This window comes from Haliotis rubra, unplaced genomic scaffold, assembly GCF_003918875.1.
Source record: "Haliotis rubra isolate DU_JTF1 unplaced genomic scaffold, ASM391887v1 Scf23, whole genome shotgun sequence".
Lineage (NCBI taxonomy): Eukaryota > Metazoa > Mollusca > Gastropoda > Lepetellida > Haliotidae > Haliotis > Haliotis rubra.
In genome coordinates this window covers 1,005,116-1,022,131 of record NW_025766336.1, presented here as the reverse complement: position 1 = coordinate 1,022,131, position 17,016 = coordinate 1,005,116, and the positions used below count along the sequence as shown (strand labels likewise).

Sequence of the window (17,016 nt, the reverse complement as noted above, 5' to 3'; positions counted from 1 at the left end):
CACTCCAGGCGCAGTCTGTTTTTTTCCTAATGGCGTGACTAATTCAATGAGGACATTGTTAGTGTTTAAGTGTTCATCTCTTATCTCCACCTTTGAAACAGCCTCCCAATCACACTTTGACGTATATACGACTTTGTGACTATCACCACAATGCTAAAATTCGTGAAACTTGGGTCAGTGTCTACTTGCTCTTTCAATAAATACCATAATGCAAATATTGTCTACATTAAGAGTCACACAAACACACACATTAAAGTGGTCTGTAACAAATGGAGCTCTGCTTATGAATAAGTTCTACATTCATATAGGAGGCTTTTAGTTCACCATTCACGAGTTGCCATGGGTTACCCTTCAATAGTTGTTTTGAGTAGAGCCAGACTTTTTCCAACTGGCCTAAAACAATTACCAAGAGTTAGCCATAACGATCTTTGGACAAATTTGACTGGCTATTGACTCTAACTTGTGGGTGGATGAATGGCTGGATGTGTGTGTCAACTCACCAAAGAATTTCATTAGATTCATTAACTTCCTCTCCTATACCTGGAGAGTAGTAAATATGCTTGAGTACCAGTGTGTGTTTTACACCTCATATCTGTGAATTCTTCAACCGGGATATTTAGAGTGCAGATAAGGATACAAAATATAAAGCTGTTAATTTCATTCAAATACAGGGTGTATTTATCAATTGCAATGCTGTCATAGCCACAGAAACAGTCATCAGAAAAAACCAGAAACAAAGCATAAATTCACTACTTGCTGAATAGAGGGATATCACAGTAAGCTTATTGTCAAATTTTATTCTGTGGATAAGGTCTTGTTGGCAATAGTACCTCAGCTGATAAGATTAAATTTCATAGGCGGATCCAGTGTGTGTGTGTGTGTGTGTGTGTGCGTGTGTGCGTGCGTTGCGTGCGTGCGTGTGAACGTGCAGGGGTGCAACTTCCCCCCTTTGTCCTGAAAAGTTATTAAGTGACCATTGAAACTCTCCTCAAAAGAGGTGAAACCGAACTGTGCACCCTCCCTTTCCCGGAAAGCTGTATCCGCCCCTGAATTTGGACAATTTGAGATCCTTGGTGACCTATCCTGTTAATCATAACACAGAATGTGTTTCATTTCAAAAGTTTAATTTCAAGCACTTGTGTTCAAGGAAATTTCATCTGTACATAAGAAAAACAACTAACACCATTCATCTTCCAAACACGTTCATATTCTGGGGTATAGCAAGTCTGTATACGACATGATTGCTGATGACAGAGAGGATGTAGTAACTACTGACAGAGATCAGCATCTAGAAATACCATTATCATATTGTCTAAACCCTAGTCACTTGATTATGCTTCTTCTCTCTCTGCCTTCCGTCTCTCCCAGATCAGTCGATGCTTCTGTTTCATGTAAGTATCAATTCCTGTTGCGCTGGCACCAATATCCCCATCTGGAAACAAACGTTTGTGATAGTGAAGACATCCTGAATTAGGACAGCCAACTGATGCTGCCACAAGACAGTATGCCAACCATCAGAAACCAGGAGATGGGACCAGAAGATGGGATAAAACATTTCGTTCTGCCATCTAAAGCAAAATTGTGCTGTACATGCTCATAGTACATACTTGGCCTTATGAATATCATCTGTCATGTTTGTAGGGGATATATGGAAATCACAATTTAGAATACAGATCATCCGAAAATGTGCCGATTATCCGACAACTCTAGATTCTAGACAGAATGAAGACAACAGAAAAATCACGTTAATAAGGTATCTGTTGCATCATATATGGATAAAAATGCAAATATGAAAGGTCAAGAAGGCTATTTCTTGTATTTACAATTTTCTAAAATTTGTTAAATATGGAGACTTCAAATGTGAAACAGTTTATTGAGGAAGGTAGTCTGACTACTCTCATCAGTGTTTCTGCAGCTTGGAATCATGTTCCTGTTAAAACAGTTGTATTTGAAAGGTAACCTTGTTTCATGATATCACTTTGAGGAACATCTGAGTGCATTTGAACAACCTTATGGCAGGCCAGGCAGATAAACATGTACTGTAGTATCAGGTATTAAAGGAATATTGCTCTACAGGGTTGATGGATTGACACAAAAGGCAAGAAGACAAACATCATTTTGCCTGAATGTAGTTATGAGTGAGTGAGATTTGTTTTACGCCGTGGCGGTCTGTAAATAATTGAGTCTGGACCAGACAATCCAGTGATCAAGAGCATGAGCATCAATCAACGCAATTGGGATATGTTTCAACCAAGTCAGCGAGCCTGATCACCCGATCCTGTTAGTCGCCTCTTATAACCAGCATGGGTTACTGAAGATGAATTCTAACCCGGAATTTCACGGGTTGTACGTAGTTATGACACTGTATGATAAAACAGTCTTAAGTTGGAACAGTGTTACCCGTTGTCTCTGTCCGACCACCTAATCACTGACTTTCTAACTAAATATACATTAATGCACATATTCCAGGACATGTTGCCATGTGTAGGCGTTGTTCATGAGAGAAGGGAATGGGTGTTTCAAAAAAAACAAGTATATGTTTGTGTGCTTTGAGATGGTAAATATCCAGTATTAGGAATATTTAGCTAGCCAAATACAATAGTTTTCCTAACACTATATATTTACCATGTCAATACACTCTTGTGTGACAAACTGTATGTACTTAATTCTTAGAAGTATTTTGATGACCATATATGGCTGTATATTAAATTTATAAATACTTAGTCTTTGCTTCTTTGGTTTAATATCCACACCACAGACAGTTCAACCAGGATGCAAACCAGAAGTAAACTCATGAACAGAGTTATCGTCCCCTGACCTTCCTCTTGTTTCAATCACATAGGGAAGACAGTTGACAAAATGGGCATAATTATTGTCATAGCAGGCTTCACTCATCATGCTCCAACTGACAATTTCAACCATTAGATACTAAAGTCTGAGTGCTTTAACCTATCTAAAGCATGGCATATACAAATATAGAATCAATCTTTCATTAGAATCATATATTTATGGATACATTTAATAAAATGTTTGGAACTATTTTGTTGATTCCTATGATAACTGAAAGTGTATAATGTATAGAGGCATTTGGGGGCTCATAGGACATTTAACAGAGCCTTAAATGAGAACTATAAAAATGAGCAGCAAGAAATGCTTGTGCATATCATGCGGACTATATCATATTATATACGCCTTCAGTGGCTTGCAGACCAACAATTTGGGCCCTTAACGAGAACCATAAAAACACAAAGCATGATGTGCCTATGTTTTCTTGCCATAGCCCCGGTGTAGTCATGTCAGATACCGAGTTGGATAAACTAATGCCCTCATCCCCAAGCGGTGTCTCTACTCAAAATGAATTTAATTCAAGTGACGATGAACTGATTAGTAGCAGTGTATGAAATAAGGCCCCTTTGACCGCCCGAGATGGGCCAGATTTCTGATGGACGGTCTAAATAAACAGCTAGCCAGCCCTATGGTCTGGTAAAAACTTTAGATAACATGTTCCATACATCTGAATAAATTCAACATATCTTAAAATCTATTTTCCAAATAAAGTGTTACATTTAGACTTGACAATTACTGTTTGAACATTGAACTATCGTATTGCAAGCTCAATGGTCAAATCCTTTTTGGGCTGGTAACATTTTGAAGTTACAAGCTTTGGCTGGGTTTTTGGCTTATTTCATACGCTGTTAGTAGTAGCTATGATGCAATGGAACAGTTGCGAAAAAGGTAAATCAGTTGACAGATTACAGTGATATTAGTGATGAGTGTCTTCAGATTCGATAAAATTGATACAACTGACTATATCATTGTTTCTTCAAGCACGTCAAACAATTCTGTAGCAAGGGAACGATTTACTACTCCGAAGATGGACGACGAAATAGCAAATTTGTCAAAAGTAAATTTCCAGAACAAACGAAGAGCTCGTTATGTTGGGCGTGTAGCTTATTTGAAACTTGGAGAGTGAGCAGAAACCGAAATATCATACAAGGAAATAAACCTGGACAGAGATTTAGCATCATTAACCATAAATTGGAAGAGTTCAATGACCATGTACTGAACTACTGTTTGTGTAGGTTTGTGTTGAAAGTTCGCAAAGTAGATGGAAGCGAGTACCCTCCAAAGACATTGAGGCAACTTGTCTTGTTCATTCAGTCATGCATTCAGGCAATTTAAACAAACAATCATAGATTCAAATCTCTATTTTTGGTTTGTATTACATTGGGGTAAGCTGAGTAGTTGGAACAGTGAAACAAATGCACCTGCGGTACGTGATGAGCGCTAACTTAGACCAACCCTACTTGTTCTCGGTGTTTCATTTAATGTGCATACCCCCTGGTAATACAAACCAATAATAGCAATTTGAAGCTATGATCGTTTGTTAATTAACTTTTATCCTAAGTTGAACAAAATTCTGAGATTTAAATGTTCAATTGGCAAGATAAAATTATGAGAATTCGCACACTTAATTTCACTTTATTTGATTTACTTTTTTGTAAAAAGTGAAATTCATTGGTACGTTTACACTGCAAACAGACTATAGCAATGCTTTGGTTGACAGTACTGTGTGCGGCCTTCGCAAACCATAACATATTCCATTCTGGCATAACTCACAATTAAAAAGATCATAAGGGTTCAAGTAAAACACGACCCCTTTAAAAAAGCGTAAATATTTGTTAATATTTGGTTCTGGTGACCACGAAAAACATATTGTATATTCATGAATGGTAATGGTTTGATACATCAAATAAGCGAGTGAATCATAACAGCCTTATCATGTACATACATTTGATGAACCAGTTGGTGGCTGAAGTTTCATAGTCCTCAGACACCTTCTTGCACTTCCTGGAGGCATCAGGGCCCTCCCAAGCCAAACACTCTATCTTCCTCTGTCTCAGGATCTTCAGTATCTGGTTGTCAACAAGTCTGCAAACAACTCACCATGCTGAACAAACCTTATGGATAACAACTTCTTTCATTTTGTGAGTGCGACGTTTTGATACATTCATTCCTGCTAGACAACGGTACAAGCATCTGTATCGAAACATCACACTAACGGAATAAAAGAAGTTGTTATCCATAAACATTGTTCAAAATTGCACGACCCAACTTCTAAAATCCCACTCAAAGAAATTCACCAAGTACCTGACACTGTCACTGATAAAGTGAGGCAAGGACAGTGTATATTGTCAGCGCTCAAGCTTATGTATAGCTTTCTTTATCATTATTTTACACTAACAAGGTTATTTCAACTAACTTTCTTAAGTCCAAAAAAATCAACAACAGAATGCCAGTTCACTGTCACTCACCAGATATGTAGTTCTCAATCACAAAACACTTTCAGAATTGATATTTATGGCACAAAACCTGCCTTCGATCCCTGTTAAGCTCTCTCAGGATTGTAATATTAAAGAGAGACAAATATGCAACATGAGAGATATTTGCAGCATGGTCTATACTAGGTTAAATAATATATAATGCACAGAAAAGGAAAACTTACATATCTATTAAATTCCAAAACTAACCAAACAAATCCACAAGTCAAACCAATTTGTAACAAAAATGACTGAATATGATGACATTATTTGCTGTTGCAATATGGAAATTTGGAATCGCTTGGACAGGGGTGACCAAACTCAAGTCAGTGAGGGAATAAACACATCAAGTTAGAGCTTCAGTACTCAGGTCGTTCCTCAGGAAATTGTGTTTACAGTGCAAGGAGGTGATCAACATGATCAAGGTGGAAGATGAAAAAAACACTAGATACAGAACATATGTTGAGCACCAGGCAGGGCTCCAGATAATTTTGTCAATAAACAATAAAACAATACTTTTTCAGATAAATACGTCTGTAAATGATTCTAAGACCGTACACCATTGCTGTGGTGCGTATCTGCTACGTTTTCTAAACTATTTCCTACCGTATCTTGCATATTTTTTATACGACCCTTATCTGGAGCCCTGACCAGCTCAAACCAAATTTTTTAAAAATGTAAAGAAAAAAGGGCTGAGACATCAACACTGACAGTAAACATAGGCTGCAAGAGTTTGTTCAGCTTTTCAGGTTATGGGACAATGTATGGTACCTGTGGTGTGCACCTTAAGTACTTGATATGACCCCATCATTTCATTTTTTTGCTTTGCTATGACAAGGACTTAGCATGCTGAGATAGAACAGCAAGCAATTCAACCAATTCTACATGATTGTTACCATCTCAGTAAGGCTCAAGTTACCAGACAACATTCAGTGAATGTAATTGGATGCTAAAAGTGTACTTTATATTGATGAAGGAGTTAACCTACTTGTCTCGGCGATACTGTTCCTCAGCTTCATACATGCAGATAGGATCATCAACATCACACTCATCAAATGAGGGAACACGGCGGAATCGTCTGTGGTACCATTTGTGCGTGCTCTTCTCTTGGTTGGGAATCACAAACTTCTCTGAAAGAAACATAGTTGATGGTAAGAGGTGATTTGCTTGACACGGATGCTGACAATTCAACTGCAATAATGCCACAACACTGAGTCATAGATATCCTTGTAAATACATAGTTCAAGCAACACAAATATGTGGGCATTTGGATCCTGATCCTCAATACCCATGAAGATCTGGGCCACTAACAGATCAGGTAGTCCGGCTCGCTGACTTGATTGCCACATGTCATCGTATCCCAATTGTGAAAACAGTACCCCAGTCACTGGGTTGTCTGGTCGAGACTTGAATATTTACAGGCTGCTGTCATGTGGCTGGAAAATTGCTGAATGCTGTGATTGATAAACTCCAATGTTGTCACTGCAAAGTGCTGTACTCCAAATTGAAAAGAAGAGTGCTGTAGATGAACACGTAAGTTCCAAGTTTGTCAAACCCTGCAGCCCTACTTTATTACAGGGTAACAACTCTCCAACTTCGAAAGTACTGAAATGAGGATTGTTTTTTCTTTGAGGAGTCAAGATTTGCATATTTTTTACTATGATCTTGACTTTTTTTGGCAAAATCAAAATAAAAAAATGAGAAACTGGAAATCATAACAAAGAATATACAGTGAAGATCTGCAGCCACATTAACATGTATCTTTGCTGTTGATTAATTTTGTACTTGAAAGGGTGATGCGATCCATCAACATGATATTGTGCAGATAAAAATACACTGTCCCCCTTCTGAATGAACAAATGATAGCTTAATCAATAAAAATTATAATAATCAGAATATTGCTTGCTTTCATTATGACTGTGCATGTCCATATTTCAACTAACATTCATCTGACCTTGTTTTAAGGGTTGTTTCTGTTTTGAGTATACAAACCTAACTTCATCATGATCATTATTGCAAAGGGGCCGTGGGGTAGCCTAGTGGTTAAAGCGTTGGCTCGTCATGCCGAAGACCCGGGTTCGAATCCCCACATGGGCACAATGTGTGAAGCCCATTTCTGGTGTCCCCCGCCGTGATGTTGCTGGAATATTGCTAAAAGCGGCGTAAAAACCAATCTCAGTCAGTCAGTCATTATTGCAAAATTAATACACAACACAGATGACAAATAATGTATCCTGGCTTAAACAGTTTTTACTTGGATAAGACACATGTGCTCACAAAATAGAAACAAATATTCGAATTGTTATTATGTGGTACCTAATATGTTGATATGGTTAATCATGTTCTTTTATTCAAATGTTTAATTTAATAGAGTATGAAGAATAAGTCCATATCCATTCCGGAGATTCACAAAGACATGAGAGGTTGAAATGCAATCAGGTTTGAATGTTTTAGCTCACCTCAATGGCTTGCTATTGGCATCAAATGAGTCTCGAACAAGCCATGTGATGGTCTGATAGCTAATATCAACACCTGCATCCATTCTTTCAAAGTGATCTCTGTTTCAAACTGATATATTTCTCAAATTTGATCAAAATCTTATCTGTTTTGTAGCTTGATTCTGAGCTTTTTGACACTAAAGCGAAAACAGGAGATTGCTTGTCGATAAACAAGCTGCCAGTGAATTAACATCTGGTAAGCATCAGTAGAAAGCTACTAAAATTATTAGTTCAACAACGGTAAACGTCTTGGTAGGCCCCCATTGATTGTTGGATATTTACTATTGAACTACTCAAATTATAGGGGTAATAATTTATATTATTAAAGTTTAACTCCAGGTCATGGACAGACGGGCGCCTCACCGCCAGTATCGGGAAAACGGCACTCCATGCGCTAAGCTTACTTGCACGTGGCGTCGCGTCTGATGGCATGCGACTCGTCGTCATATGGGACGAAGAGTCAGTCTCGCGGCTGCAGTCGACGTGTAAAGACACCCGCCCACCTCCCTGGGCAACCTGTTTTACTGATAGATTTTTACTAGTGTTAAGAGAGGAGGATTTTATGTATTTATATGAAAAGTTTGTTATTTTATGTGTCAATGTGAATAAAAATTGGCATCGTATCCCCAACACCTATTATGTTATATCATGGAAAGAGTTAATGTCAAGCAAAAAAACATACCTTTATGGTCTGTGCTTATGTAAGGAATAAACTCTGAAGACTCGCCAATATTCGAGCGGCTGGCTGAGTCCGAGGCCGTTAGGCGAGGACCCATCCAGCCGCGCAAATATTGGCGAGTCTGAAGAGTTTATTGCGCTTAAACCTAAAATCATACATATTGGCGCCCTAGTTTCGTAACTCTTGCACCCGAACACAGCAATATTAATATTGGCGTCCTACATCTGGGTAGCACGTTATGCACGATACACACGCTATGAACACGCTCTACTGTGCACGTGGCAGCGTATTGGAGGGATACAAAACAAACGAAATATTTTACTGCATCCATTTTACCAGATGTTTTCAATCATGTCAGGCGAATGGGGTTCTTTATGCGATGTCTTTGGCACTCAAAATTAATACATTTTCCAAAGCAATTGAATGGAAGTATTTCAAGTGTCAATTTTGATATCACTCTGAAAGGGGACAAAAATCATGTAGATACAGTTGGGAATAGTTCTTCGGATGAAGAATTGCTGCGTGAGTCGCAAAACCTAGAACGGGAATTTGACCAAATGAATAGTTCAGCAGATGATGAACTGATGCTTGCTTCTCAGCAGATAGAAAAAGAAAGTGAACAAACAACTACCAAACGTTTTGGCAAACCTCTCTCAGTTTCTGAATATAAATCGCGCAAAAATAAAATTCAGAAAAGAAAAGCAGCGGGCAGTGCGGGTTTTCGATTCCTGGCAACGTGAAAGGGATGGGTTTGAATCCCAGTTAGGCAGCAGATTATTAAGTATTTCTGATAAAGATCTGAATAGGACGCTGAGTCTGTTTTTCAAAACACTAAGGAACCAAAGGAGTGAGTGAGTTAAATTTTCCGCCGCACTCAGCAATATTCCAGCTATATGGCGGCGGTCTGTAAATAATGGTTTGGACCTGACAATCAAGTTATCAACAGCATGAGCATCGATCTGCGCAATTGGGAACCGATGACATGTCAACCAAGTCAGCGAGCCTGGCCACCCGATCACGTTAGTTGCCTCTTACAATAAGCATGGGTTACTGAAGGCCAATATTCTAACCCGGACCTTCACGGGTAAGGAACCAAAAAGGGAGGTCAACAAGGGCAACATAGTTCACGAGATTCTTATTTTGATGCAGAGATTCTTGCGCCAAAGTGGTCGAGATGTTAACCTAAACACCTACTTTGCTTTTAGGGGTTTAAGACTGACTGAGTTTGGTTTTACGCCGCTTTTAGCAATATTCCAGCAACATCACGTCGGGGGACACCAGAAATGGGCTTCACACACTGTACCCATGTGGGGATTCGAACCCGGGTCTTCGGCGTGACGAGCCACCGCTTTAACCACTAGGCTACCCCACTGCCCCCCTTAGGGGTTTAAGAACCATTTTAGATGCTAAAATGTAATCACTGGCACAGTCTGGTTTTGGCATGCGTAGAAGGCTAGACAAGCTAGCGTCATCACACCACAGGAGGAGGATGCATTGTGGGAGTCGGGTTTGCTTGAATTGGGGATGACACCCCTAAAAAAAATTGCTTGAAACCGCCTTTTATTTGAATGGGCCGTTGTCCATATAGACTTGACCAAAAGTACATGTCATTGAGGTGAGTGAATAATATGGTGAGCACTTTAAATCTTAAAAAAAAATGAAATTAATATCTTTTTAAAAAATAGTTGTTTAAAAAAAAACATGACGACGGCTACAGTGCAGCCTGTATGCAATGTATGTACAACTTGACTGCAGGCCAGTGGGTTGTGATGACTGGGGAATCGAACCCGCACTGCAGGCACTTTAACCACTAGGCTACCTCACCGCCCATAGACGTAATTAATAAGTGAGGCAGCCTAGTGGTTATAGTGACTGCGGCGCGGGTTCGATTCCCTGCAAAGGCACAATGTATAAAGCCCATGCGTCGTGTCCCCCACTGTTACACTGCTGCAATTCAAGTGCTAAAACTGTACACTTCGTTGTGGAACGTAATGGTGCTAAAGTGTTTCTGTATTTCAGTAATGGGGGTATTACTGTTTGGATTCAGCGTGAGGACCGGGGTGCCGTTGTACAAAACGATCTTAGAGCTAAGGTGACCGTAACTCCCATACCTTAAAATGGACTTAAGGTAGCCTTAGCGCTAAGGTTGTTTTGTACAACGGCACCCTGGTCAGTAATAGGGTGCCAGTATTTGAAAGTAGGGCGCCAATACACGCGATAAAGTCGCCAATACACGAAGCTAGGTCGCCAATAAACGAAAGATACGGGCTTCCCATTCCATCCTTATTGGAGGGATATGTTGTGTAATGGAGGCAATTTTAGGTTTAAACATAATTAAACCAGCTAGTAACTGAAAACATGAGTGATATTCCTGTAATGACACTTAACCATAGCATTTATACTATTAAAAAAGGAATTCCGTTCGCCACATTTCGCTTCCAGAGAATCATGCACATACTTAACTGGTACCTAGAGCCAATCAGAAACATTTATAAAACTGCGCTTCCATGCCATGGCAACAAGTTGGGACTTCAAACTATGCGAGGGATCTCTTTAGAACGCATGTGTGCGAAAACAGGGGGTCTTTATACGGAATTTTCACCGGCTAGGTCTATTACTAAAACAACAATTATGTACCTCTGAAAAGCGTCACTGGGGCATCAATAATCTTGAATACACCCATTGCAACTTTTGCGAAGGAGGGATCGTTGTCGTCTGACATTTTCTTCTCTCCTACAAGATATCTCGCTGTATTTGAAGGTTAAGGACAAACCTTGGAGTTTACGGCAAGCTGAAATTTATCGAAACGAACTCGCTAAATTGTTTATTAATAGTTTGGGTGGTAATAGAAATGTGACATAGGACTTTATCTATCTGCTGTTATCAATGTTTATTTTATGATCTGAGAGTGCATAGGCGAAAACGACAGTAGTCGTAAACCGGAAGAACCTCGTTTGTGACTGTCCTTTTCCGCTGTACCTGCCAGCATGGTAAGAAGCAGGAAGGATAGCTCTGAACATTATCGGTGCCATCCTGCAGATAGATTGAGCATAGTTGATTACATGTTGAAAACAAACGAACTGTAAACATTTAAATGACACACGAAGCGTATATTTTTGTCCGATTAAGTATTTTAACATGGAAAATATACATTTCAGTCGCATCGTAAGTTCTCGGCACCACGTCACGGTTCAAAGGGCTTTTTGCCCAAGAAGAGAAGTAGAAGACAACGTGGCAAAGTCAAGTCCTTCCCAAGAGATGATAAGAGCAAACCTGTTCACCTGACAACGTTTTTGACGTATAAGGCTGGCATGACCCATATTGTCCGTGAGGTCGACAGACCAGGTTCCAGTACGTGCGATTTCATGCCCATTTATTTTACATATTAACCACAAGAATTACACCATACCACTGCGACACCGACTATTTATTGCAGGGACTGAACTCTGCACGATGTTGATATTTAAATTACAGCTTTACGGCCTTATGCAAATAAAGTTCTGATATGGACAGTTTTAAATAGGCAGTGAACTTGTTATAAATATTCTTGAGTGTTTAGACCTGTGAAGGTCCGGGTTAGAATATTGAACCCATGCTTGTTGTAAGAGGCGACCAACGGGATCAGGTCAGCCTCGCTAACTTGGTCGACACATGTCATTCGTTCCCAATCATGCAGATCGATGTTCATGCTGTTGATCACTGGATTGTATGGTCCAGACATGATTATTTACAGACCGCCGCCTTTTAGCTGGAATATTGCTGAGTGCGGAGTAAAACTAAACTCACTTACTCCTGGGTGTTTAAAGTGAGGTATCAAGAATGTAAGTGACAGTTTTAGGGGATGTGATGGATCTTAACTTGCTAATGAAATGGTCGGTGTGGAATTGAGGAAATTAGAATTTGACCAAACATTCAAGAAAATATGGTTGTATTTTTTAACATGTGAAGTTTATTCTGAATTATAGCTCATGAACCCACTGAAAGAAAGCCTTGTCGTATTGAAATAATGTCTTCAAACTTGTTTAATAATTACATATTTCTAAGAAAATGTCTATACAGAATGTAGATAAAACAAATTCCAGTTCCACAGGTAGTTAACTTCCCTTACAAGTATTATTTCACTTTGGAGTGAAAGAGTTCCTGCCGTTCCCCCAACTTAAATTTTGGACTTTTTGTCATTTTTGTGAGTTCTCTAGTAATTGTGTTAAGTTTTGTTAATTAATTTTACTATATGTTAATTCATAAACATTATTTGGGATGGGGGAATGGTAGGAACTCTTACCCTTTTGAGTTCAGAATGTGTTCAATATTTGTGGTACTGTGAGAAGACTGCCCTGTAAACAAAGAAGTATTGGGTAGAGTATTTACTTGAGATTCATGCTGTGATTGAGTCATGTTACTTCTCTCATCAGAAACCAACAAGAAGGAAGTTGTGGAGGCTGTCACCATCCTGGAGGCACCACCAATGGTCATTGCTGGTGTTACAGGATATATTGAAACACCCCATGGACTGAGGACCCTCAAGACCATCTGGGCTGAACATCTTAGTGAGGAGTGCAGACGTCGCTTCTACAAGAACTGGTAACTAATCTTTTAAAGTTGATAATAGTGAATTTGCAAGAAGTATTATCCCTTCAGTTGCTTCAGACAAAATAGGCTCTATGTACTTCATTTACATTAGTTGACTGAATGGGGATTGGGTTAGTTGTACAATGCTATGGTTAAGTGTCATTACAGGAATATCACTCATGTTTTCAGTTACGAGCTGGTTTACTCATATTTACAGGATGCATGGATTAAGGGATATTTTGCAAGTTAGACATTGAGATTGAGTAACATTCTATCACATCACTTAAATCATTCTGTAAGTAATCTGTAAATATAAGCTGTAATAAGGCAGGGTCTGAGATTTCTGTAGTTACTAGAATGTTTTGAATGTTATCAAGCAGAACAGCTGTTTTTGTGAGAACTTTTACAGGGTCCAGGACCTTCCACATCTGTCTGCTCCTCTCGGTTTAAAACTGATGAGCATTTAACTATCCATCTCCGCTCATGGACTTGGTTCATGATGAGATAAACTGGATGATTTCAATAGGTCTCGGTCCAAGAAGAAGGCATTCACCAAGAGCAACAAGAAATGGCAGGATGAAGCTGGCATGAAGGAAATTGACCGGGACTTTGCCAAGCTGAAGAAGTACTGCACTATCATCCGTGTCATTGCCCACACCCAGGTGAGACTTAGTTTTAGTTCAGAGTTCTTATACATTTCATTTAATTTCGTGACAAATTTTCAACTGACAGGTGACGAGAATAGATCCAATGACACAGTCTCCTCATTGTCTTTCTTATATTTTTGTGACCAACGTTTTTCCCCTTACTGCAATTTCATAGCTGCAAGTCAACAATATCCAAGGGGCCTGAGGGTCTCAGGTTAACACTTGGACATTGTATTTTGTAGATTTTCTATTTTTAACCTAATCAAGTATGCCTACACAGATTTAACTATTTGAGGATATAAGTTCGTGCCTTTGTAGTTACTTTCAAAATAGAATTACATTTATCGCAACTTTTATGCCTTCTGGAATACATAGTTGAGTTGAGTTTTGCATTGCATTGACATTATGTCAGCCATATAGTGTTGAGACAAAGTCTGCATACATGGACATTTTATGTACTAAGCTTGAATGAGTTGTTTTTTAAAAACGTATTCATTACATTGTTTACAAATAGACAATTCATAGCACACAATTTATAAACCAATCTGTCATTTACATTGCATAGTTACAGTCTGCCTTGTGAAAAAATTTAGCATGTAGTGAAACATGGTTAGATCCTTGTCATTTGTTTAGTAGGCTTATTCTGTTACTTTAACTAGCTTGGATGTTAGATGTAGATGGAACATTAATATTTGTTGTGCATTGCGATACCCGTTCGACTTGGGTTTGTTTAAAGCCACACTGCACAGGTCTTGCTATACCCAGCCGCGAGTTTAGCGTGAAGCAGGGCATATAGTATTAGGCTCCGTCTGTCCGTACGAATTGGAATATCTTAAGAACCGTTCTATAGATTCTTTTCATATTTGGTACCTAGGTTCATCACAGTGTAAGAAAGGTCCAAGTCAGGTTTGGTGACCTTGACTTTCATTTCAAGGTCACAAGGGGACTTTAACGTTTTACCTGCATGTTAAGCTATCTCAATAACCGTTCCCTGGATTTTCTTCATATTCAACACCAAGCTTTATCTAGGGAAGGCACAGGGCCCAGTCGATTTGACTGGTCATGTTTTTGTTGACATTTAACATCTTAAACTTTCATTACTTTATAAGTTTGATTTGTTAATTTGAGGGGGATTATGTCACCTTAGTGACAATGCTTGTTATCATAAAATATACTGCTACGACAAACTTTGTGGTTCAGAGGTGAATGTAGATATGTTAGCAGATTTTTTACAGTGGGACATGTCAGTGGTGCATGGTTTTTTTTATGAAATGTGAAGTAGGGCTCATTGGTTCTTACATTTGTGTTGTAGACTAAGCTCCTCCGAAAGCGCCAAAAGAAGGCACATTTAATGGAAATTCAGCTTAATGGTGGCAGTATTGCCGACAAGGTTGACTGGGCCCGTGAGCACCTTGAGAAGCCTGTCCCTGTCAGCTCTGTGTTTGAACAAGATGAGGTCATTGATGTCATCGGCGTCACCAAGGGTAGAGGAGTGAAAGGTAGGTTGAAGTTGGTTGCTTAAATTTGCATGTTTGTCTTTTTTTATTTGTTGAATTATGTTCTGTTAAGCTGAAGTACCCATCATATGCCTGTTCACAATGAGATGAATTTGTTCATAGGTGTGACTTCCCGTTGGCATTGTAAGAAACTGCCCAGGAAGACTCACAAGGGTCTGAGGAAGGTGGCCTGTATTGGAGCCTGGCATCCCAGCAGAGTTCAGTACACTGTGGCCAGGGCTGGTCAGAAGGGCTATCACCACCGTACTGAGAGGAATAAGAAGATCTACCGCCTGGGTGCTGGAATCCATACCAAGGATGGCAAGGTGATAAAGAATAATGCTGCCACTGACTTCGACCCCACTGAGAAGACCATTACACCAATGGGTGGTTTCCCTCACTATGGTGAAGTAAGGAATGACTTCGTGATGCTCAAGGGATGTTGTGTTGGACCCAAGAAGAGGCCACTCACACTGCGAAAAGTAAGTAGATTGGTGCATGTTTGGTAAATTTTCATTCAAAACTGAACTTGTAGAATAAGAATATTTTTGCTTATGTGAGTGCTTGAGGTAACTTAAATTGGATTAGTGTTTTAAAAAGCTAATTGAGCATCCCATTGAGTTTTGCGGCTCCCTCTAATTGCTATTTAAAAATGAAGCTTTTAGCTGCATGATACTGCCTCCTCCAAGCTTGGTGTGAGAACCCAGCATGTGATGAATACATGGAATCTGTACCCCCTGCCAGGGGTACCTGAACTTTGTGTGGAACTAACCATGTTGCCTTCCTTCTGATGCTGTATTCTATAGTAAATCTTAAGCAGCTTGAATGTTTAAAACTCGACAATCATCAGACTTACTCTAACCTTGCATTAAAATTGTAAATATCGTTTTATTTCAGTCCCTGATCACCCAATTCAAGAAACGCTTCATGGAAAAGATTACCCTGAAGTTTGTGGACACCGCCAGCAAGTGGGGCCATGGACGTTTCCAGACCCAGGACGAGAGGAGGAACTTCATGGTAAGAATGAAATTAAGCTTTAAAGGTCTAGTGCACAGTCCTCCATTTCAGAATGGGTTGCTGTACCAAGCCAAAGTAGATCACATGTGCCTTGTGTTGCAGCTGCAGGCTGATAATGATGCAGGTGTTGAGACTGCTTTGAGTTACTTTTTGGTTCCTGTCATATTTGGTTGGTATCTCCTCTAGATTTGTTATAAAGTTAAAAACTAAATTTAAGGCAACATTTTTTAGTCCTTAACCTGGTTCTTTTGATTTGTCAAGTCATTAACAAGGAACTTTATTTTTCAGGGCCCACTCAAGAAGGAGTTGGAAAGGAAGGTCTAAGCAAGTCATTCTCCAAGTGTATTTCCTCTGGAAATAAATTCATGGAAGCTAAATGTTGAGTTATTGTTTTTGAAATTGATAATGGGGTAAATGGAACCTGAAAACATCTCTACATACTATTCACACTTTGATAAGGATGAAATCATGGATTTAACAGAAAACTATGATGTGGGTTCAGATTCGGTTTAAATACCAAGTTTATTGTAAGCATGGATCCTAGGTTTCAGTATGTCATTGCAACTTGTGGATCCCATACCTGCTATTGACATGTTTTGTCAATGACTCCATTCCATGATTTGCAAAATGGTTGATTGGCGCCATGAAAACCATTTCTATAGTTACTCATGTATCAAGTGCATAAGGGTAGATTAAAGTGTCTGTTTGCCTAAAGAGGGTTACCATATTTATCCAATTTTAAATGGATACAATTTCAAATTAGAAATCTACGTTTAAGTGAAGTTGAAG

At 39.2% G+C, this 17,016-nt stretch overlaps 2 protein-coding genes across 3 annotated transcripts; one reads left to right on the top strand and one right to left on the bottom strand.

The window, feature by feature from the left end:
• Positions 1-1,107: 1,107 nt before the first annotated feature.
• On the bottom strand, positions 1,108-11,531 carry LOC124277953 (NADH dehydrogenase [ubiquinone] 1 beta subcomplex subunit 10-like). 2 transcript variants are annotated; one of them, XM_046713674.1, is made up of 4 exons: positions 11,448-11,531; positions 6,310-6,451; positions 4,793-4,932; positions 1,108-1,432 (listed from the first exon to the last, which is right to left on the bottom strand). In XM_046713674.1, the coding sequence occupies exons 1-4, from the start codon at positions 11,485-11,487 to the stop codon at positions 1,332-1,334; spliced, it is 423 nt and encodes a 140-aa protein (XP_046569630.1). In that variant the 5' UTR covers positions 11,488-11,531; the 3' UTR covers positions 1,108-1,331. The 2 variants fall into 2 exon arrangements, with proteins under 2 accessions (XP_046569630.1, XP_046569629.1); XM_046713673.1 differs by lacking the exon at positions 11,448-11,531 and adding an exon at positions 11,136-11,275.
• On the top strand, positions 11,362-16,604 carry LOC124277952 (60S ribosomal protein L3-like). The gene is made up of 8 exons (XM_046713671.1): positions 11,362-11,488; positions 11,657-11,849; positions 12,911-13,079; positions 13,594-13,729; positions 15,027-15,213; positions 15,334-15,692; positions 16,108-16,227; positions 16,516-16,604. The coding sequence occupies exons 1-8, from the start codon at positions 11,486-11,488 to the stop codon at positions 16,549-16,551; spliced, it is 1,203 nt and encodes a 400-aa protein (XP_046569627.1). The 5' UTR covers positions 11,362-11,485; the 3' UTR covers positions 16,552-16,604.
• The last annotated feature ends 412 nt before the right edge of the window (positions 16,605-17,016 follow it).

Coding starts and splice junctions, on each gene's coding strand:
- LOC124277953 (XM_046713673.1), bottom strand. CDS start 11,220: ATGTCAGACGACAACGATCCCTCCTTCGCAAAAGTTGCAATGGGTGTA. Junction 6,452..11,135: donor CCCAGTGACGCTTTTCAGAG/GTACATAATTGT, acceptor TGTTTCTTTCAG/AGAAGTTTGTGATTCCCAAC. Junction 4,933..6,309: donor GAACAGTATCGCCGAGACAA/GTAGGTTAACTC, acceptor AGTTGTTTGCAG/ACTTGTTGACAACCAGATAC.
- LOC124277952 (XM_046713671.1), top strand. Junction 15,214..15,333: donor CAAGGGTAGAGGAGTGAAAG/GTAGGTTGAAGT, acceptor ATTTGTTCATAG/GTGTGACTTCCCGTTGGCAT. Junction 15,693..16,107: donor GGCCACTCACACTGCGAAAA/GTAAGTAGATTG, acceptor GTTTTATTTCAG/TCCCTGATCACCCAATTCAA.